General features: G+C 49.8%; 7 protein-coding genes across 7 annotated transcripts; 4 read left to right on the top strand and 3 right to left on the bottom strand.

The window, feature by feature from the left end:
* Positions 1-234: 234 nt before the first annotated feature.
* Positions 235-1,098, bottom strand: ALTATR162_LOCUS11218 (uncharacterized protein; the record flags this gene model as incomplete). The annotated part of the gene is made up of 1 exon (XM_043318860.1): positions 235-1,098. One exon carries the CDS (start codon positions 1,096-1,098, stop codon positions 235-237), a length of 864 nt encoding a protein of 287 aa, XP_043174795.1.
* A 1,701-nt stretch (positions 1,099-2,799) lies between these two features.
* On the top strand, positions 2,800-5,716 carry ALTATR162_LOCUS11217 (uncharacterized protein; the record flags this gene model as incomplete). The annotated part of the gene is made up of 3 exons (XM_043318859.1): positions 2,800-3,006; positions 3,072-3,429; positions 3,489-5,716. The coding sequence occupies 3 exons, from the start codon at positions 2,800-2,802 to the stop codon at positions 5,714-5,716; spliced, it is 2,793 nt and encodes a 930-aa protein (XP_043174794.1).
* Positions 5,717-7,295: 1,579 nt separating this feature from the next.
* On the top strand, positions 7,296-7,730 carry ALTATR162_LOCUS11216 (uncharacterized protein; the record flags this gene model as incomplete). Its single annotated transcript, XM_043318858.1, has 2 exons — positions 7,296-7,554; positions 7,618-7,730. The coding sequence occupies 2 exons, from the start codon at positions 7,296-7,298 to the stop codon at positions 7,728-7,730; spliced, it is 372 nt and encodes a 123-aa protein (XP_043174793.1).
* A 1,259-nt stretch (positions 7,731-8,989) lies between these two features.
* Positions 8,990-11,195, top strand: ALTATR162_LOCUS11215 (uncharacterized protein; the record flags this gene model as incomplete). The annotated part of the gene is made up of 4 exons (XM_043318857.1): positions 8,990-9,094; positions 10,440-10,742; positions 10,790-10,942; positions 11,004-11,195. 4 exons carry the CDS (start codon positions 8,990-8,992, stop codon positions 11,193-11,195), a joined length of 753 nt encoding a protein of 250 aa, XP_043174792.1.
* A 2,688-nt stretch (positions 11,196-13,883) lies between these two features.
* Positions 13,884-14,678, top strand: ALTATR162_LOCUS11214 (uncharacterized protein; the record flags this gene model as incomplete). Its single annotated transcript, XM_043318856.1, has 4 exons — positions 13,884-14,078; positions 14,125-14,213; positions 14,265-14,460; positions 14,508-14,678. The coding sequence occupies 4 exons, from the start codon at positions 13,884-13,886 to the stop codon at positions 14,676-14,678; spliced, it is 651 nt and encodes a 216-aa protein (XP_043174791.1).
* A 200-nt stretch (positions 14,679-14,878) lies between these two features.
* Positions 14,879-17,485, bottom strand: ALTATR162_LOCUS11213 (uncharacterized protein; the record flags this gene model as incomplete). Its single annotated transcript, XM_043318855.1, has 5 exons — positions 14,879-15,316; positions 15,384-15,666; positions 15,732-15,913; positions 15,964-17,127; positions 17,177-17,485. 5 exons carry the CDS (start codon positions 17,483-17,485, stop codon positions 14,879-14,881), a joined length of 2,376 nt encoding a protein of 791 aa, XP_043174790.1.
* Positions 17,486-20,178: 2,693 nt separating this feature from the next.
* On the bottom strand, positions 20,179-21,178 carry ALTATR162_LOCUS11212 (uncharacterized protein; the record flags this gene model as incomplete). The annotated part of the gene is made up of 2 exons (XM_043318854.1): positions 20,179-20,410; positions 20,469-21,178. The coding sequence occupies 2 exons, from the start codon at positions 21,176-21,178 to the stop codon at positions 20,179-20,181; spliced, it is 942 nt and encodes a 313-aa protein (XP_043174789.1).
* Positions 21,179-22,792: the final 1,614 nt, after the last annotated feature.

Genomic DNA, 22,792 nt, shown 5'->3' with positions numbered 1-22,792 from the left:
TTAGATGCTAACACGATGCAATTTCGCATAGCAACAGACAGGCAATGATTGAGTTTATTATGCAGTCATATTGGATTCGTCAATCATTACTAAGGATATCTTGAATATAGAAGAAAACATCTGCAAAAGGCTTCACGGCTGCTCGCCGTGCCTGCCGCATGTTGACGAGTATATGCTTGATCAGTGACGCCTCAGTCCAAGATTCCATTGCCATCAGTCCATAAAAGCAGACACCTAGAAGAGCGCTCCACCAAGCATAGCACCACCAAGGAAACCAGCTGCAATGGGTAAACCAGCTCCACCTCCGTAGCCGTATCCATACGGCCTACCATACGGTCCAGCTGGACGCATATACCTTACGCCTGGATTTCCGAACTGGCGGGCTCCGTATGGATTATAACCATAGGCTCCCCTTGGTGCATAGGGACCATGAGGTGGTTCTATATACACATCTCTGCCCTGACGGTCCTTGCCTAGTAACTGCGGCTGGCCTGTCTCCATGGCGCGTATAATTGCTTGCCGTGTGCGGAGATGCTGGAGGTATGCTTGACGTTCCTGCTCTGCGCGACGGGATCGAGCTTGTTCGCGTTCCTCATGGGTTTGACCGGTGATCTTGTCCTTGAGCTTGCGAGAGAACTTATGTATGCCTGTAGGTTCACCAGGCGCCGCGGCACCCTTGCCCTTGGAAGTAGGTCTCGGAGGGAGTTGGTCTTCGGCGTCAGAGTCCTCAGCTGTGAGATCGTCCAGTGTCATGGTCCTGTGCATGCGTGTGTGCTTCTTACGCTCTTCGGGACTCAGCGTGTTGAGAAACTCTTCGTCGTCATAAGGATGTGTCCAGATACTACGCGGGGGGTTTGCTTTCGTGTCGACGAAGAATTGGTGCGAGGTCTCTGGGTCAAAGCTACGTACCCAGCCAGGAGGTAGCTCGCGCATCTCGTCCTCCATGGAACGCCGTCGGTCGGGAGGGATACCATTACGCTCCGTACGCGCTGCAGGGCCGTCGGTGGAGACACGATGTATGCCAGGTGAAGGGTCGGCGTCGAAGATGGCAGCCTCGTAGCTGGGCGGCGGCTCGTTGGGTGGATGTGATGTCGCCATTGTGGTCTAGGTAGATACCAGAGAGTGGTAGAAGGTGTCAAACTAGGTTCTTCGAAGTGTAATTGAGACTAAGTCTTTCGATTTGCTCAGTAGGGTTTATGGATGAGTAAATTGTAGGCTGTTGGAGTGTACGTGAATGCGATAGTGCCGTTTGGTAGAGGAAGTGGTGCCGATCATGATGACGTCAGAGTGTCTGTGGCGGTGCGCCTTGACGGAGCTATGAAGCAGCACTTCCGACGTGATTCTTGCATGTGTTGCTCGCCACCCCCCTTTGCCTCCACGATCTACATCACGAAGTATCATGACTTTAGCATACATCAGGTCAAAAGCCTAGAAACGGTGCGCAGCCACGAGAACCATTTGAAACCTTCTTGAGCGCACACCGGCCTTGTCTCTCCACCATGTGCGTTTGTCACACTGCAGATTTCTTTACACGGACAGAAGGCGCATCTCTCACTGTGGTCTCGAGACCGACAACCGAGACCATGGCGCTAGTTTCGGTAGTCTAAGATCTCGTGTTCAACGCTTCTTGCGCCTGGGGATTTACTAGTTACATCTCCAGCATCATCACTTCTTGGATTTATCAAGCTTGACCGAGGGCAGCAGTATCACGAGCGCGCTGCGAAGATACCGAGCATTGTTGTCCACTTTCGAACCACGTAAATCACGATGAACACATCTATCTCTAATATGGAGAAGACGGCGATATTTTCGCTAGTTTGAGCAGCGTGAGGTTCGCACCATGGACTTCTGTTCACAAGCCTGAACTCGGCATTTCCCTGCTCTTCAAGAACTACGATGCCGAGGAAACCAGACCAGGTTGGCATTACGTGGAACCTGCTGGTCATCTGTCGTCTCCCTATCATGCTCTTCTCTATCATAACGTTTAGTCTCACTTCTCACATGGAACCGATCCGCCTCGAGCACAATTCAAGATCATTGACAAGCACTCACAAATGCTTTAGGAGCGCTGCGCCGAACCTTTACTGTTTCTTGTTTACCCTCGGGTAAGCCTGTGAACGACTGAAACACGTTATTCGATCATGCGATTGAGCCATGATTCCATATGCATCTACTGACCAATGCGTTAGCTTTGGATGTATCGACTATCACCGTCTCTACGCCATACACCTTACTTTATGAGCATCAAATCCGTCGCCAGGACTCCACAACATCACTGTCTGGGACAAGGACTTGTATCAACGAGTTTTAATCATTACTGGTGAAGACTTTACGGGACGTTCCGGAGCCACAGTATTCCTGTGCGCTGAAGCATCCGATCGGCTGGCTCGGGATTTTTCGTGTGCTGAGGCTTCAGGTACATGGAAGTCTTGTGTAATGCAGGACGACGGTGTGTACCTTCCGAGGAACTTACTTTGGCAATTCAGCCGCGCTAAGACTATCCACTCTTCACACCTGAGCTTGTTATCTTAAGTGTAGAGGTTGACCTTCCTATAGCGAACATGGACGACGAATACCCACTAAAACACTCCATGGGCCTAAGATCTCATGGCTTACCTTCCCAGGTTATATAACTCGTCTCCTCCTGCAATCAGGCATTCTCTATCGGCTTACCATCCATCATCCAATACATTCCTTCACCAAACCTATATCCGAAACACATACGCATACTGCACTTGAGTCTCAGAACTTTGCCTCTTTCTTCATCTGTCCTTCGCTTGGATACCTCCGACTGTCAGCATGGCGAAGCTGACATTCTTCTTGCTGACCCTGGTCCATCTCTCCTCCGTTCATAGTCTGCCTGCAGGAGGAGAAGCGAAAAGAGACGCAGATATCGTTATAGCCCGTGAAATAACCTTGACGGACGTCTCAGTCACTACAAGTTATAGCACAGCTATCACATCGTTGCAGTCAGCCTCTCCCACTGGTGATCCATCTAATTCGGGGGTACGTTTCGACCTTGCATCGACCATTGCAAGACCTATGAGAATGTGGAGACTAACTATCAATAGAGCTTTTTGACAGGCCTTCCCTCAGGTGGTTTTACACAAGATCCAGCCGAGGGCCCAGGGACTACAACAGCCACCAAGCCACTGTGCCCCAACGAAACGCCTCTAAATCCCGGTCCTACAGCACCGTTTAATCCGGCTTCTTCAAACATCTTTCAACCCATTGCGACCGGGGCACCTCCACCGGCCATCCCTTCGAGAACAGATCATCCTGTTCAGAAAGAGCACATCGACGATAAGGACGTACCAATCCAGACCAATAAGTTTTATGCAAACTTCTTCCTTGGGGGCCAGTCATTCTCGACCTGGACACATCCTTACTCTTTGTCGTGGGACAATCGCTGTGATGGTGGCTCTTATGGTACGTATCTCACGCGTTGAGGTCAAGCATATGCTGACTCAGACCTCCTCCCGTTGCAGGTGTTGCCGTTAGCCACACCACACGCGACAAGTTTGCTTTCGTCCCTGATGCGAACAACACGCGATTTTTCATCTCACCGATTGGTATTTATCATATCATACTGTCCGCTGCGGAACTAACATCGGATACATCCCTTTCGCTTGAGCGCTTGGGTGCCTTCTCTACGTGGGTGAACTTGCGACCCAACAACATCCAAGGTACCCGCATCTTGATGTCTCTTCCAGTTGTTCAGGCCATGGGCATGGTGACCGCTATTTATGATAGGGCGAAGCCGGTGATCAAAACCACCGTCTTCTTCCTTTCCCTGGACTATGTTGAGCTGGTCAACGGTGTCACGCATAAATATCGAATCGTGCTCAACGATGGTTCACACTGGCTTCTCTATGCTACATCAGACGGGTCCGTCGGTACACCCCCCTTCGTGTTAGAAGATAGCCTTACGATCACCGGTCCTTCCAACTTCGTTGGCAAAATTCAAGTCACCAAGAACCCATCAGGCGAGGCGCTAGAGAGCATATTTGATTATAGTGCCGGTGCATACGCAACTGATGCGACTATTTCCGCAACGGTCAACGGAGCTTTTGGAAGTTACACGATAAGTTGGACTAAAGGCGGTGTAGTAGATCGGCCGTTGCTTGTGTATGCGCTACCTCATCACGTTGAGTCATTCGACCAACAGACTGCAGCCGCCTTGAAGGACATTACACTGGTCACAACTACGAAAGGCTTTGCACGGGCCATCGTCGCTGATCGAATGACCATGGTAGAGAATGATCTTCCTGACACCATTGGCTTTGCTCCATGGGCTAAGAATCCTAACGCAGCTGGGGGCTCGGAGAACATCAACTTGAATGCCCAGGTTCTTGCGCTCATCAACCAAGCTGGTATAGCTGAGCTCAGTCAGAACATGATCCCACAGACGTCGTTAAACAGCATGTACTACTCCGGCAAAGGCCTGGCCAAGTTTGCTACCATCATCTACACAATGAACAGCATGACAGGCAACAGTCAGTATGCAGCGGCTGGTTTGGACCGCCTCAAGGATGCTTTCAATGTTTTTGTCAACAACACGCAGCCTGAGCCGCTCGTCTACGATAAGGTCTGGAAGGGCGTCGTCTCGGGCGCCAGTTACTCAGGAGACCTAGGGTTGGACTTTGGAAACACGCTATACAATGATCACCACTTTCATTACGGGTACTTTGTATACACCGCCGCTGTCATCGGACATCTTGATCCTACATGGCTCGGTCAAGGTAGCAACAAAGCCTGGGTCAACTCTCTCGTACGCGACTTTGCTAATCCAGTAGCCGACGAGCATTTCCCGTTCCAGCGCTCATTTGACTGGTTTCATGGCCATTCATGGGCAAAGGGTCTTTTCGAGTCTGGCGACGGTAAGGACCAGGAGTCAACATCCGAGGACACCTTCGCTACCTACGCGCTCAAGATGTGGGGCAGAATTATCCAAGATCCGAACATGGAGGCTCGCGGCAACTTGCAACTCGCCGTACAAGCGCGCAGCATCAGGAATTACTTCCTAATGGAGGCCAACAACACAAATCAACCTGCAGGTTTCGTCAAAAACAAAGCTACTGGCATTCTTTTTGAGAATAAGATTGATCATACTACCTACTTTGGAGGCAACATTGAATACATCGGAGGCATACACATGATTCCTCTGAACCCCTCGTCCGCTTATACTCGCCGCAAGCAATTCGTTCAAGAAGAGTGGGACACGTACTTTGACAATGGACGCGCCGAACAAGTCCAAGGCGGTTGGAAAAGCATACTAAAAGCCAATCAAGCACTCTTTGACCCACAAGCCTCGTACGATTTCTTCGCCAACCCGAATTTTATCGAACAACTCGATGGCGGCGCAAGTCGTACATGGTATCTGGCTTATTCGGCGGCGCTGTTGGGTGCGAATGAAGCTGGTGCGCAGCGGGATCCACAGATGGATTATGCTGGTCCGGAACAGCCCTTGGGTTCTGCACAGAAGATCGAGGCACGTAGGCTACAGAAAGTTGAGGGTGATCAGGGATATAGTACTGGGTCTTCAGGGTTCAACTGGCCTACTCCACCATCTAGTACTAAACCAGCTTGGTCGTCGGGGTTTGACTGGCCAACAGTTACTCCGACGCCTACGAAGCCTGCTATGGTTACCATGATAGCCAAGATGATACGCCGAATAGTGAAGATGGCGGAGAGAGCCTGTGGGGTTTGGCTCTAGGTGGGAGACTCGGAATGTGGAATGGTTGCAGCGTGGATCTGGGCGTTTGATCTCTCTCGCCCTCGAAAGTTTGTATACCTAGGTATACCTATTCTTGTAGATCTTACACTTAGAAATGAGAACAACCCACATCTCTTACATGCGGATTTGATGCAAACTGGTAGCAGCCTTCGTTGCAGTGTGACAGTAAGGTGTAGACGGCTGATAAGCTCCATTTGGCGCCTTGGCATTATTCACTCTCAAGTGCATCACTCGCTCTTCCCTTCAACACCTCACTCTTACCTTCTTTACCACATTCCTGGCGACTGTGTGGCGACGCCGTTGCACTAAAACGATAGAAGAACTCGTACATAAGAATATAGCAGGGAACGACGACTGTGGGCCAAAATCGTACCATTAACCACCCATCCTCTCACCATTGAATCCATGCTTTCACCGCATCCAAAATTTCCGAAACCACATGTCCTGCTAACGTTCCAGCAATGAGGTTCATCAGAGCTTGAATGGAGCCCTGGAGAGATCAGAAGAAGCTTTCACCGCCACTTTTCACCGCTTCTCCATACTTTGATCTGGGAACACTAGCGAGAGTGATGACCAGAATAGAGCAATATTCTCGGCCCGCTCTGAAGACCGAGGGAGCGAAGCGCATAACTTTGACGACCCACTACGCTGGAGCCTCCTACGCCATTACTTCTTGTGGCGTATCAAGAGTGGCGCATATGTGGGGAGCAGGGGACCGACGTCTCCAATCAGCTGGAGGGGAGCGGACAACGTAGCGCTCTCCGCTCCTGATCAGTTTTGGTTGAGGGCTGCGGACGTTACTCCGACCAAAGTACAACTGAGAGCAACGTCACATCCGTCAGACACGAGGCACACGTCCAGCCATAGGCCAGTACACCTGTAAGAATGAGCTTTTGGAGTTTCCAGTCTTTCCACCGGGCCGACTTTACTACGGCGATCCCTATTTTGAGGATACTTGCTCACGAAACGGCGAGTTAAGCTCGGACCCAACCGCTATACCTGGGTATCTTTCCCGTACACGAGGAAACTAACGCTCCCTGCACGTCCCCGCGGCACCCGTGTCTTCCGTGAATGCTTAGCACCGACGATGGCATAATGGTATGCTTGCTTTCTTTTCTTTAAGCTTCCGACAACGCAGTTTATCAAAGGCCACATTCGCAAGTATTTGGACGGAACAGCTATACGTCTGCTGGTCGATATTAGTCCGAAAAGTTGCAGGAATTTCTCTACAATATCCTTGTAGCTTGATCAGCCGAACGACTAGACTTTCGACTTGTTAATGACAAGTATGGACACGCACCCTCACCGTCTCTTGACTATGGTATCCATGTAAGCATCACTCCATGCCTTCGTATTAAACGTGCGTTGGCCGATGTAACGCACGAACCCCCGAGCTTGATGTTGAGTTTACGAAGTAACGTGTGGGTACTTCTGACGTCTGAATACGAGATGTTGTAATATATAACCATCAGATCTTCACTTTGTTCAGATCATCCATCCCATCCATCTCAATACCGACTCAACCACACCACACCAACAACCTACCACAACCGCCACCATGCAATTCACACTTCCCCTTCTGGCCCTCGCTGCTGCTGTCAGCGCTAGCAACCCCATCCAGCCTGCCTGGAACGTCACTCGTTCTTACAGGGACGTCAGCCAGCAGGTTGTATCCTTCGAAATCACCGCGGTTTTCGTATCAGAGGAATACCCCCAGGGCCTAGAGTCCAAGTGCAGCTGGACTGAGAAGGGCCAGGTCTACGGCGTCCAGTGCACCCCAGACACTTTTTCGGTTGACCCCCAAAGCGACGGCTACAGTAAGTCTCCATTGCAAAAACACATACAAGAGGATTTGAGACTAATGCATGACCTCCCTGTAGCTTTGAAGGTCCAGCAAACCATCGAGAAGCCTACCAAGCAGGTCGCGTACGGAGAGGGTGAGGTTCCCCGTAAAGGTCACGCTGTCATTCCTGTCAGCGCTGGTGTCGCTTGAACGCCTACACATCGATAGGAAGGCAAGATGGAAGACACAACCAAACACGCCGTGCAAAAGTGACTTGTAGAAAGCTAGAGTAGCAATACCTCACATAAACCAAAACCGATTGTTTCCCGGAAGTATTGACCAGAGTTTCGTGACGTTTGATGACGATGTGCGAGAGCGGGCTGACGTCTAGCGCCCCTGCCCCGACCCCTTCGTTCATCCTTCGCGACTAACTCCACACATGAACACTTCAACCTAAGTTTACTTTCGCATTACCATTGCGTCACGAACCGAACAAGACTGATCGCACGTACACGGTGTAGTACTCATGCCTACCAAATTACTCGACACTATTCGCCAGACTACTGCTGAGGAGACGGGGATACCTTCAGCTTCTACTTCCCTGTCTGAGTTTACTGGTGCCTCTAGTCGAGAAGGAGGTGCAACGCATGCTGTTGGCCTCGGTTTTATCGCTAGACTCATAAGATTATCTACTTTCTGTGTTTAAGGCTAGACCGTAGGTCTTAGTCTATGCTTTCGCGAGCGCTGTCTCAGCGCTTCGGATGAAGTACATGGTGCTATTTGGGATGTTGGGGAATGTAATTTTTGAGCTTGTCGCTCTCTAGAGATTCTGGATGCTAACGGGTTCAAGTAGGACGTTGGAGATGGGGGGAATGACGTAGATCTTCCGCCCCGCACCTTGTGCGGGGCATGCCAGGTGTGACAACGACAGCCACAAAGATTATCCCGCTGATCGGTAGGATGTCCTCAAACCCATGCTTGACGATATCTTATAGCCATCTCTCGGCGATCAATTCACCCCGGACGTCCTCGATGGCAGGGTTCAAATCTTAGACTTGAGCCTCAGCCCAAGCTGTCGACACAGCTCTGCAAGCCTCCAGGTATCTAGTTCCGGTCGATCTCCTCATAAGGCTTTTTCGAAGGTAGGTCGTGTTCGACAAGGATTGGCTACTGCTGTGCGATGTACAGATTGATGCAAGCCCTACACCATTATCCATCATCTAGCCCACCGGATATTATGTGATGGTTACCGCCCCACACTCAATGTATCACGGATTTTAAAGATTTGGTACTGGGCTATATCCCGCTCACAAGGCTGAAGATAGCATATCTGTCGAGCTCTATTGACCGATGACGTGGTTTCACTGAGGACAGGTAGATGCGTTCCTATATGGCACCTAGAGACTATATATGTCGCGTACATACTGAGATTCCAGCATATCTATTCTCCTTCCATAACCAACTACAAAATGAACAGGTATACTACCGGCAAGTATATCAAATCAGAGGAAGCGCTCTACGGGGTGCTACACAAGAAACACCCTGACATCGCGCGGGCAAGCTTCGAAATCACAGTAAGTTCGTATGAAAAAATGATGTCGCAAGCTAATATCATGTACTTCCCATTAGTCTTCAAAAGATCTTTGGACGTACAAAGCCCCACAAAAGCTCACAGCGACAGAGATAGAGTCAGTGAACCTATCAACGGCTATGGTGGTAGTGGCATAGCTAACGTTGTGTGTGTAGGCCGGCTGAGGATCGAAACGTAGGCAAATAGGCGGACAGGGCGATCTGTACGGCCGCATGGTGCTTTCGCCTGTTTAGGGGCTGAGATGGCTGAGTTCTTGGCAACTATGCAAGGTTGAAAACTTGCCATACATACATATTTGTCGAGCTTGTGTCTGTTCCTATAAGAGCCTTTATGCTACTCAAATTCCTTAAACTATTCTCTTGCGCTCTGCTGAATGACCTCGAAACGTCCAACAACTTGAGGTGAATCGCTAGAATGGAATTAGCTACGTTCGAGACACTACCCCACCTCGCGCATTCGCAAAGTCAGCCTTTGGTCGAGATATGGGACTTCGACTGGACGAGAAATCTAGGTTTACAGTCTCTTACACATGCAAATTGGACTGTGCTAACCAAAAAAAAAACTACTTCAAAAGACATTGAATCACACCTGAATCATGTGCAGATAACTGCACTGTCCGACATCGCTTCGCTCAAAACCCACCTAAGCCACCCTCGCAAAGACCGGTCTACGAGGATCATGTAAGTGTATACATAAAGCCTGCTTTGATACTACTAACTATATCCAGAGCAATGTGTAAAGCATATTCTTGGGCTTCTTTCAACATACCCCAGGAAATGCTACAAGAAATCATTGCACATCACGATATTACTCCCGAAATCTTGCCAATAGTTTTCTCCTTCCGCCGGCATACAAACCGGCTGGAAGAAGCCTATTCAGATAGCGTGTGGGTCTCGGATGTGAAGGGCTGTATAGGTACATTCCGCATCATCAACTCGATCATGTTCCTGAAGACTGTGTAGCTAATGTGTGGTAGAGTTAACCTATCTCCTCAAATACACTGAGGCAAGAAACCCCTCCAGGACAAAGACAGATTGGTCCGTGCGACAGATCGGTATCTATCATCGCTACGATCCACATGCTGCTCAGAATACATGGATCCTGATCTTCCCCTCTACCGAAACCAGTACTGAAAGAAATCTGGTGCACGAAGTGAGCTCGACTTGTAACACTGAGCAGGTAGTATATCATCCGCTGTCACTTCACATGTCTTTGATACAGGCACGTATACACAACTGGAGATTATGTATCAGTCAGTTTGAAGACGAGGTTTGGGAGCTCGTAAGGCTGCTCACAACTTCTGATAGTATGCTAGCTTACCGAAACAGGCAAACCTTGCACTTACTGTCAACTTTGAGAGCAAAATGCCCTTTCAAGATGCGTACAAAGACATTTCAGACCTTCACTACATCGAGACAAGGCTAGCTACAATTCGTCCTATATTTGGCGCGCAGCTGAAACTCGTGTGTCAACTAGGCACCCTGAACGAACAATACCTCCAGCGAGGTCAGGTCTCGGAAGAGGCATGCTCGGAGATGAGGGGTATCCTTGGTAACCTGCGCCGGCGACTTGAAGCATATGAGACCAACGTAGCATTCGTTTTAGAGAAGATACGAAGCACTACCCAACTTGTAAGTTTCCGATCCACTCATCAGGTCCAACATAGCTTATAAGATAGGTATCGGACACCATCAGTCTAAAGAGCCAGCACACAACGGAGAAGGTGTCAGATCAGATGCTGATACTGAACAAATCAGCAGCCGAGGATAGCACATCGATGCGAGTAATCACCCTCGTCACGCTTGTATATCTCCCGTCTACTTTCGTGGCTGTAAGTAAATGACCTTGGCCTCTGCGTCTCACATGTGATTCCTTTACTGAACATTATTCAGACATTCTTTGGAATGGGATTTTTTGCCTCGAGAGACGATGCTGAAGTGTATTGGACCTCTTCGCCCTACGTGTGGCTGTTCTTCGGATTAGCGATACCGCTAACTCTACTGACGCTTGGGTACTGGAGGTGGAGTCTCGGTCGTGCTGTGCGCTCAAAGGCGGTACAGGATCTGGCAAAGTCGACTGCGTAAGTGCGGTTATGTGCAGCTTACCATGTGGTCGCGTAGTAGGAGTCTCTAGTGTAAGACATGCTAGACAACCAAAATAAAGCGCTGGGCGTAGTGAAGATATCCGAGCATGCTGTTAAGCATGATAACTAGCAGACGTTGGAGTTTGGAGAGCTTGAATCCCCATTCCCTGTCTTTTTATACTGCATATACATCCCAGTAGCTTGTGCAGTGTAGAACTAGCGCATAAGTCACATCTTCTAGATATTACCTAGGTAAGAACCTAGAAGGAGCTACCTAGGCCCAGCGCTCCTTGCGTCTTTCGCACACCATCGCTCTCAAACACCTAGCAATGATAGGGTAGGCTACCAAGCATTCTGGCTGCGATTCTGCTGCGTATCAGAAACAGCAACGGGGACGATTTAACAATGTCAACACTGATCGAGTGGGGCGCTGCGTTTGTGGCGCTGCGTTTGTGGCGCAGCAGCCCGCATCTTCGGCTCATCTACAGTGGAAGAGTAGAAGGCCAAAAACAATTATTGCATGAACTCCTTATTCAATCCACCGTATGCATCATCTAGCGTTGCAATTGGAGGGTTCGCGAAGAACCCCGAAGCTAGATGCATGGTAACGATGACGATCTCTGTGACCCTTGGACTAGGATGCTGAGCTGATATTATGGTTCGAACATGAATGAGGCCTGCGCAAGCCGTGCCATCACCAACCTGACTTGCTTCAAAGGCAGCTTTGTATAAGCCAGAGTGAGCGCAATATGCAATTCAGTCCTCATGATACAGGAGATGCGTTACTCGGCCGCAATATGGCCCAAAGAGGTCCATTGCGTGGTTCTTCCGCGACTTCACGTGGTTGCGTGTAATGGCTGGGTGGTACGGCAGGCCGCAGGGGCGCCTACGCACGGACCCACCAACAGCATCTTTCTTGGGCGCAGCGAACTCGGTAACAGCCCGCTGGTTCGTTGAAGCTTTGAGTAGGATTTTGTATAGTGCCGAACGAGTATCGTGGTAGTACAGTGGTAATTCCGTAGAACTTTCCGGACAATCCCCTGGGTGGCTTCGGCTTTCCAGTGGTAGCGCTGACTTCCGAATAGGGCTGCGGCATATTACCGGCGCGGTGACGTGCGTCCCGCCTCGCCTCTCCCGCGTGGCATTTAACTTCCCTGAGCGTTCAACCAACTATCGTCACAACACTGCTTTTAACCCACATTCGTTTCATTGTACATACATCCAGCACCCACCACTTCAGAAGTGCTCTGCGACCTACACACATAGCCGTTGCCGGCCCGATTGTCTCCAGCCACGAATTGGCCGCTCTTTCCTCGATGCAACCATCACGCAACCACTGCACGCAGAACAGCTCGCGTAGTTCCAAAGGACTACAGCGTACCACGATCGTTTGACACCCACTTCTCAGCATACGATATTCCCTCGCTTCGAATCCGACTATCACGCCGCCATCCCGTGGCTCACGAAACGCTCACTACTTCCTTACCACGAGCCGCTGACTCAACGACGAACATGGCGGATCATGTCGAAACCCTACCTCGCCGTGAGAGAGATTCCAAAAGCACTCGCCAAGATACCACAATCCGACTCGAGCAAGGGTCAGATAGCGCTCCCCAACGTACGAAGGGAACAATCGGGTTTCCACGCGAATACAGTCCGCTTCATCTCTTCTGCGTCACATTCAACAACATAGTTGAACCAGGGTCTTATTTCATCGCTAGCTCAGTATTGAGAAGCGTAGGAAGAGGCCGTACACTGGTGGCACTCTTCGTCTTGGGGTTGGTCGCATTTGCCATCAACCGAGGCCAAGCGCAAATGCTTTCCATTTGGCGCATTCGATCCAGCACCATTCATTTCCCGAAAATCTTTATCGACGCTGGGCTTGGAGTGGTTACGGGCTGGTTTTGCTGCGCCGTATTCGCCTGCTGTTATACTGGCTTGACTTTACTAGCAACTACACTTATAGATGCTCTTGGACTCGGCAGAGCTGGTTGTTTCTTCGCTAATGTTACCGCGCATACTGTTCCCGTACTTTTAGCCCTGATGCCAAACAATTGGTTCAAGTGCTTCCAGATTGGGCTTACGGGGTTCAAGGGTTTCGTCGTCATCGCGATTGGATTAATCATGGTATACATTGAGGAGTCCACCGTATACCGACCAACAAAGTTTATGTCGCAAGAGGATGCCGCCATCTCTGGGGGCTTGGTGCACACGTATATTATACGAATATTGCATGCAATGTTCATGCTTTGTCCTCTCTGTTTTGGCATGCAAGCCATGTCCGTGGTAGCTCCAGAGATGATGGACGAGCAACAAGTCCCCTCCAAGCTTAGTGGAGAACGTGTAAGTACAAGTTCGCGCTGTTTGGACAAGTACTAACTCTGTGTGGCCTGCCAATCAGGTATCCCCTCTATATCAAGATTGCCTGACCAAGCCAACTACAATTGCATTCTTTGTGGCCCTAATGCTACATTTCGTTACTGCATACGTCACGGGTGGCGTCTCCCAAACCACGGACAGTTGGCCACTTCATCGCGATGGACTTTTTGTCGCTACTTCGTCGATTTTCATTACAAGTTCAGAAGCAATCTCGGAGAGTCTAGGATGTTGGATGAAGATTCTGTTCATTGCCTTTTGTATGGCGACTGAAGTATCCTTTCTTCACCTCGCGTCAAGATCACTCTATGGTATGTCAATAGAGTACTCGGGACAAACCAACGGGGACAGTAATACGAGCGATGGACGCATCAAGTTCGTCTTCTTATGGTCATGGCTTTCTCGAAAGAGTGCGTCCAATGTGCCGTGGGTGTCTGTCTTGGTACCGACCCTGATGCCGATTGTGCTCTTATCGGCCAACTTATTCAAGCCGGGCGCTACGCCCAATGTGAGTCTCCTCAGATAAATTACACAGCAGTCGCTAATGCTTTTAGATCCTCCGTACCATATATGAGTTTGTATGTTCTGCTATCTTGATTGTATGGGCAATACAAATCATCACTAATATGTGCTTCTGTGGATCGTGAGTTGAACAAGCCCTATCAAATCGGAGTGTGTATACTAATCTTGAAAGTGTGGAGAGCAATGTTGGACTGTACAGAAATGCCGGCGTGCCTAGCCTTTCGTTACAGGACATCAAGAACGACAAATGCACGCGACGTTGTGATTCCATTGCAGTCATCTTGTGTTTCCTCATTTTCCTAGGTGGTCATTATGTAGCATTTCGCGACAACCCCACTAGACTACAATTCTCCAGCAGTGCTTTCATGGTAAGCCGGCATCCCCGCTCTGTGTTATTCAGTGGCTGACTATGTAGACTCTCATGCTTCCATGCGCATACGCCATTACGAAACGTTTTTATTATTTTGAAGCCGATGAAGAAGACGGGATATATTGCGCGGACGGCGAAGTTCAGGTGCGGCTAATTGGAGGGTTGTTCAATAGGAGCACTGCGCAATATGCATCATCGCGATCCCGTGATCGTTGAAGTCAGGTCACTTCTTTCGCATCCTTGGCTGTGAGTTATCAGGACCTATGCCTCAACTTTTCTGTGATTGTAGTGAGTCGTCAATCTCAGCAAGAACACCCAAGCCTTGAAGACCTTCGTTCCCATTCACCACCTTGTTGGATCGTCTGGTCAGCCAGTCCCTCGATCTGATCGTGTAATACCATAAGACGAGCTCAAACCTACTTCCTTTTACGATCAAGCATGTCCAAGGCGGGTTTCAAAGTAATATGTACCGAGAGGCCGTTCTGATAGGTAATTAACAAGGTCTCGCGATCGATGATGCTTGCTGCGTCGCGATGCCGATTGAAACCATGTGTAGGAATATGCGTTTTCGACAACTTGAGCTCATTTGAGTAGCACAGCTGGCCCTCATTAAGGTCGACCACATGTACACTCAGAGTCCGTCTTCGACCCAGAAGGACAGCGTAGTCATCATCTGGAGAGATCAGGATGGCTTCGATCTTATCTCCTGGAATGTCGATGACAACTCGGGGAGTTTCCTTACCGTCAAGATCGAAAGTGTGACGGGTGAGTTTGTCGTAGCAGGTAACAATCAAAACCTCTTGGCTTTTGTTGAACGGTGTCAGACCGATAAGGAACTCTTCTTTTTCGACATCCTGGGTGAGAAAACATTAACGATGAACTTCCTAATCAATTCAAGGATGAAAATGAACAAAGACTTACATCCTTGTCTCTTGAAAACTCTAGTGGTGGTCGTGTTGGATCCTCGGTACACCAAATCTTGACGGTGATTTTGCAGTAAGAGCTGTTGCCACATTCCGGGGATACTGTCCTGTACGCATGATACAGAAACCGGTTGTCGGGAGAGAAACTGAGTATCACTGTCTGCTCCTCGGCTTGCTTACGTTCGTTTTCAAATCTGCACAAGAGGTCAAGCATGTCACTGCGGACCCCAATTTGTGACAGTTCACCGGGAACCGTACCGCTTCCAGACAGTTGGTCAATCCTTCCGTACTGTCAGTACCGTTATACGTTCACTTCTCATCATAACTAGAACAAACAAATACATACATCTTCATGGATTCCAACAGCTGCTTCGTTTCATAAAGCCGCAATCTACGATCTGCATCAATGGCGATGTATTCAGCGCTTGGTGCTATTGCGACGTGTGTGACTTCCTTAGTATCTGTCAATCTGACGAAGTCTCTCAAGACGGGTTCCGTGGCGTTCTGTGGCACCTCGTACAGAAACACCTATGCGACGGTCAGTACTTCGAGGACGTCTCAAACTGAAGCTTACGAACCTCAAGAGTGTCGGAATTTGTGATGACCTGGCAGATGTGCCTTTCTCCGCAGCAAGAAGAGTGGGGGTAGATGCGCTTCGGTTGATCTTTCGCTTGTCCTGACTGGGGTGCAGCGATAGGCTCTAGGAATGGTAGTTCCGAGGCCATTCCACTATTCCAGATCCAAACACTCATGGTGTATTTCTCTGCGTGGTGATGAAACATCTCAAATCGCCCTTTGGGAGCATGAGCACAGTGTTGATAGGGTCCTTCTCTTTGCTTCACCATGATCTTTGGCTCGACGGTTTTCTGTTCGTTTAAACAACCCCTAAGTTCTTGCACTACTTGGGAAATCTTCCACCGTCCTTTCAACGGCACCAGTATCCTTTCCTGCAGCACGACAAGTAATTTTGTGGTGACGAGTCGATCGGGGTCATTCTCGACGAACCGGCGAAGGTGCTTTATACAGCTTGTGGTCTCGTGGCTCGCTGCACCGGTCTTGCTATCGTAAAACCAGTCACGAGAAGAGTACCGTAGCAAGCTTGCAAGGAACTCGTTAATACCTTTGACTCCATAGTAGTTGAAAACCAAAACAAGCAACAAGTTGCATCCGAAAGACCATACATCACTTCTCTCGTCGGGCTTTGGTTCGGGAGCGGAGAATTGACCATGGAAGCCTGCAGCCGATGGGACGCTAGATTTTTGTCTGTTTTCCAACTCTCGTCCTCTTGTAGCGTTCCCAAAATCGCCTATCTTGAAGATCAAACTGTCCCGGGTATCGCTGCCCTCAAATACTAGAATGTTCCTCCAATGCAAGTCGAGATGTATGATCTTCTGGCGTCCATAGGACCCATTCTCAAAGGTGATTGTGTTTGTGAGCCACTCCAGCCCTGAGGCAAGTTCATACATGCGTTTGATGTTCGCGATCCTTGCAACTTTATTGCCACTGGGAAAGTTCTTGTCGTCCGACAGCCAAGTCTTCAAATTGCATCTCGCAAGCTCAAAGCAGATGTTGTATTTGACATTGCCGTCAGCGTCCTCGATAGCGTAGCTGAACAACGGGGTCACAATCACCCTGGGGATACCGGATTTTGGCTCGTGAAAGGCTCGGCAAATCTTGTTCTCGATCAGGAAGTTCTCCTTTGCTCTCGGTCCCGAAAATTCCTTTCGTGCGATTTTCACTTCCTGCGAAACGTGTCAGACATACACAGCACAGCTCAAAGAACTTGCTCACGGTTGAGATGGGCCCTTGCCCGGCATTGTAGAAGCCTCCCTTGATCGTAGTCTTGTAAACTTTCGCGTAAGCTCCTTCCCCAATTTGTTCATGATTGGACTCGTAAGGCAAGTCCTCCGCACAATACGGTGGAGTCTTCTCACGTTCGTCGTAAAACTCTCGTATCTTTAGTTGGATCCCTACTCGATCCCTGTTCGCACCACTGCGCTCTAACTGCAATCGTGAAGATTCGCCGCTTCGTGGGTTTTCCGGAGGAACTAGACCACTGGTTGATTGTAAAGAACTGGCATCCGACGACTGTGGTGCCATGGTAACGCGAGTCAAGTTGTGCGATCTGGGATCTGCCCACTATTAAGACACCAACATCCCTTCAAGTCTCATCCATGAGCGCCATTGGCGTCCAATCATTACAATACTTGCTGTCACGGGACAGGAGTTCCACGACTGGATGCGGGGTAGCACCGGCCTTCGCTGGAGACCCGCCCCACAACATGCATGAAGGACCTCAGGAGCCTTATGGTCTGCCTCGAAGGTATTCACAGCCCCGCCATATCCACAAGCTAAGGAAGATAAGTCTGACCGGCCAGCTTAACCCGTATCATTTGCGCATGCTGCTGCTCACCGGTATTCAGCCTTATGATCTTTTAAGCAACTCTTCGATGGCAGCAACTTCTTGATGTCATCGGTTAACGTGTTTTATAAGCGAGTCGTCCTTACAAGCGAGTCGTCCACCCCACTAACTTTGATCACCTTCAAAGCTACGCAACGCAACAACGTAATAAGGTAGAACAAAGCGATTAATATAGTAGATTAAATAGTATCTACAGCATCCTTTTTGCACGTTCGTGAGTTGTGCCCAGTCTCCCTGCACCTCCTGCAGCGCGCAATAGCCTGGCGGCTAAGGCCTGATCGCTCACCACCTTGACGCTGTTCACGCTCAATCTGCTGGTCAGCCTCCTTTGAGCTAGTATATCCTCTCCCTCTCCCTTTGTTAAGGTCCCACGCTTCTGTATCCGTTTCTTTTGCGCTGCCTACGCTTAGTTGCTGCCTCGTTGGCTCTCTCAAGGCAGGTAATCTGATCGCGCATAAGCTCGGCTGAGAGCATCATCACCTCAGCCCCCTTTTTAAGCTGGTTAATCGCCTCAATAATCGAGGCTGGTGATGAGCTCTTATGCTGCCGCACGCGATCACGTATTAACGTTGATTGAGCCTCAAGCTCACGTACGTTGCTTGGTGTACGAGCCTCCCAGGGAGCTCTGCGAGAGCAGCTGGTGGAGTAGGCGTACGCAGCTGCACGTTGAGCTTTGATAGAACAGCGTCTGGCTGGAGAGGGGCTAGGCCTGCGCCTCGAAAAGCTGAGCAGATATTGGCTAAGGTGAACGATCGATCAAAGGCTGCCTTAAAGGCTGGCAGGAATTCGAGCTTGGTGATATGGTTGATATTGTAGCGCATTAGAGCCTCAATCTCACGGCTGTACGCGCTTCATAGGCGAGAAGCAGCCTACGTCAAGAGGCTGCAGTAGGTGAGATGAGTGAGCTGGCATGCAGAGCGTGTAGATATTGCTCTCCTTGCAGAGCTCTTGAAACTCAAGAGACTGGTGGCTCTCGTGGCCGTCAAGGATAAGCAGGCGGCGTGCTCCAACTACCTTGCCCTCAGTATGCTTAATAAAGTGCTTTAGCCACTCTACTCCTATCTCGTTGGTTGTCCAGCCGTTGTCGCTAACTGCGATAGCCCAGTCGCGTGGGATATCCTCCTCGTACCAGGCTGACAGGTGATACTTGCCAGCAAAGATGAGGAACGGTGGGATTGTCCAGCCAGCAGCGTTGATTGCAGCAATTACCGTCACCCACTCGCGGTTGCCAGGCTGGATAGTCTTTGGCCTGCCTCTCCTCTCTGACCCTGTGATAACTAGCTGAGTCTGGATCTTGCCCATCATAAAGCCAGCCTCGTCAAAGTTGTAGACGTCCTCATCACAGATGCCGTACTTGGCCTTTGTCTCCTCTACCAGCTTAAACCAGCGGCTGATTAGCACAGGATCCTCGCATAGAGCTCTCTGCCTATCGTACGATCGATTAAAACGCGTCATAAGACTGTCTGTACGCTTGACAAAGTTGCGCGGCCAGTGGACGCCAACGCGACCTGCGCCACGCGCAGCAAGCAGCTTATTAGCCATATCGCGCGCAGCTGTATACGTAGGCCCAAATCCTCGCTGATCAAGGTCGAGTATATGTCTAATAATTACCTCCTCCTCTAGCTGGGTAAGCTTCTTTGAGTTGGGCTGGCAATCGCGTCGTGCAAGCCTGCCAGCGCGTCGGTCGCGTAGCGTCATTCGAGGGACGTTAAACGCGCGAGCAGCAGCTCTCTCAGTCTTGATCTGGTGGCTATTAAGAGATGATATAGTAAGCTGCATATCAGCTTCAGATGAGCGCAATAGAGCTTGTTGGCGTTGAGGCATAACTGATTTGATCTTCAAAGGTGATCAAAGTTGGTGGGGTGGACGACTCGCTTGTAAGGACGACTCGCTTATAAAACACGTTATAGGTTGTCGATGCTACGGACAGTACTTCAACGGGCAATACGTGTTAGCCTGGCCCAGAATTAGTATGGCAATGAGAAATAGTCACTGTGCTTACAATAATTGTCGACAGTCAAGGCCTCAGGGTCTCAGCCTTGACATGCCAGAATGTAACCTGACCAGACCATCGGCACAATACGCGAGCATTAGTTGTCTACAGTCACAAGGGCCCTGGTTCGTAACACATCCGAATTTTAACATAGCGTGGCATCTAGTGTTCACCTACAGTCTACTGGAATCTTTGCGAAAGTGAAATTGACTGGAGAAGAGCACGTGACTTCCATGCATCTTACCCACTGCTTATCTGCCAAATCTTTAGAAAGTTACTGGGGTATACACGTAAGCCTCCAAGCGTGATTTTCCATCTCATCTCACCGGTACAAGAAAATTTACAAGCCAAAATCCCAGGCCACAGACCCTCACAGCCTCAGGCAAAGTAAACCCACACCGCAGCCATTAAGCTCAAGGCAAAAGCACCTGGCGCAGCTCCTACTGAAGAAGCACCAGAAGCCTCAGGAACGTTGTTCGTAGCAGCACCGCCCATATACCAAGATCCAATATCCGTCAATTTGCCGTCCTGGGTAAGCATAGCGGCGTTGGCACCCACATTGCTAACATCGGAGCGGAAGGCGCCGAAGTAGGAGTAGTGTGTGATGTTCCTGATTATCATGTTAGTCAACGTCCCCATCCTTATGAACATCTATGAAATGTACTCACGGCCAGCTGTCAAAACTCTGAGCACTCTGGTTGTAGAAAGTCTGCGTCTCCTCGAGCGGCTGATTCGGGTATCCATATTCGGTAACCCATACCGTCATATTAGGCCACATGGTTGTAACACGTCCAATATGGCTCATCATGCCCTCAAAGTTGCCATACCAGTGTACGGGGATGAAATCGGGGTTACAACCTCCATCGCACTCGTTGTAGAAGTTTTCCAACCACTGCCAACCAGACTCTGCGCCGGTAACACCAGGCGCACCTAGTTTAACGCCGAGCTCCTTCAATGGCTCGATTTCGGCTTTCCAGCGAGCGGCAGCTGTAGTGACGGCGAGGTTGGAACCGCCGGTGCTGTGGCCGCCGTCCGGTTCGTTGAAGCCGAGGACGTAGGTTATGTTCGCTCCGTCGGCGATTTGCTTCTTGACTGAGTCGAGGAAGGGGGTTCCAGTGTCGCTGTCACTAGCGCCCCAGAGCATGGGGACGAACTGCATATCTGGGTTGTTGGCATAGGCTGCTGAGGGGTCTTTTTGGTAGTTGTAGTACCATGTTGGTGGTGACGGACCGGTTGTCCATATCTGGTCGTCAGAGGGGTGGTCTTCGGAGGGGACGTAGACGAGACCGCGTTTTGAAGATGTTGATGCTGTGGACTGTGCGGTTGTTGTGCTGGTGAGGACCGCTGTTGCGGCGGAGAGGAGGGCGGTGCGTCGCATCGTTGCTGTGAGGTTTGACCACTGGAATGCTTCGGAATGCAACGTTGTAGAATATCGACTTTTGTCTAAGTTAGACTAGGGTACTCGGTACCAGCGGTATAAGGAGAGGTAGCGAATAGATCCAATGTCGATTGTTCTGTCGTCGCGCGATTGGATGTCACTACTCAGGGACACCTCAAAATCCCACTTCGCTCGTCGCAAATGTGCAAAGGTAACGTAGAAAACAGAAGGCAATGAAATAGGAAACGCAGTAAGAATGCTTTTCACAAAATCTCCTTCTCTTCTAGACAGCTCGGCTACCAGAAAAAACCCAAAGCTATTAGGAGAAAGTCGAAAGCGAGTCGTAACGCAAGCCACAAAAACGCCTTTGCGACTTGAGTAGGACGGACGGGGAATTAGCGAGCGGGATATTGTGCACCCAACCCAGGAACTTGGGATTAAAAGAGAAGAAGAGAATGAATACCTAGGTACTCAAAAAGGGTTTCCCTTCTCCCCAAATAGTACCTGCGCGAGTTAGCTCCCAACGCCGTCAAACGTCAAAACCACAAGCTACTTGAGAGGAAACTCGCAGTACCGAGATAACGATATAATCTATAACCCACATCATCCCGCGCTACACCTGCACCATGCACGTTAGCATATCGAAAAGAGCAGTCCTAGAGATAAACCGGCTCTTGGTAGCCGGCTAGATTCTACCGTCCGCCCAGAATAGTGCGGTCGTGACGCAGGTACAAGCGGCCCAAGCCCTGGTGGGCGTGCCACAAAGGGACAACCCAAAGCAAATCCGCGGGAGATCGACTTAGCCGGAGGCGTTCGGCGGAAAAAGCGCATCTTTTTGTGTGGGACACGGTTCTGGATTGGAAAACAGTATCGGGCGATCTGCAGGTACAAAGCTACTTAGGCTGTTGCCGAGTGTCTTATGGGAAACAGCGGTCTCTGTTCAGACGTTTAATTCTGGTGATATGTCGCTAAGATATATTGGTTCAGGGGTGGCGCATGCGCAGTCGTCCCAACATTTTGGGGCGACGGTGCTGCAGAGGTGTTCAGCTCGCAGCTTTCTGCAGCGAAGAGCTTATCGGCGAAAGCTAAAATCGCACGTGCCTTGGACCTCCCTGCTCTGGGCAATGTCCTCACCACTCCCGAGCTCATCGGAGCCCCAAGATATTGCGTCCTTTGGGCAGATGTCACCAGCGGGTAGAGTCGCACATATAGCAGTTGGGTATTGGTATTCACATCTTCTCTACATCCTATTTCACATTCCCAATTCCAATTCCACACTCCATTCCTTTCCCATCTCCTTCACTCCACCTGACGATAGCAGAATAGACAGTTGTATGTGTGCGCGAGCCCCAGGCTTACCGCTTTGCGTGAGATTACAAGAGCTTGTATCAGATCTTCCTTTCCACCAGATACTAAAAATAAACACAAGGAAAGATTCGTAAAAATCACGGGCGTTGTGAGCAGATATGGCCCAGCCCGTATGCAAGAGAGATGACTTTGTATGTGATTTGACCGCTCTATGGTTTGTCAAACACGACCACTGCGATGCAGATGGATAAACAAAACAAAAGGAGATTATGCCTAGGTGGTGAGATAGTTCGCCTGTCTAGGTCT

This window comes from Alternaria atra, assembly GCF_907166805.1.
Source record: "Alternaria atra isolate CS162 genome assembly, contig: 35, whole genome shotgun sequence".
Lineage (NCBI taxonomy): Eukaryota > Fungi > Ascomycota > Dothideomycetes > Pleosporales > Pleosporaceae > Alternaria > Alternaria atra.
Note: the sequence above shows the minus strand (reverse complement) of the source record. Positions and strands in the feature narration are given on the sequence as shown.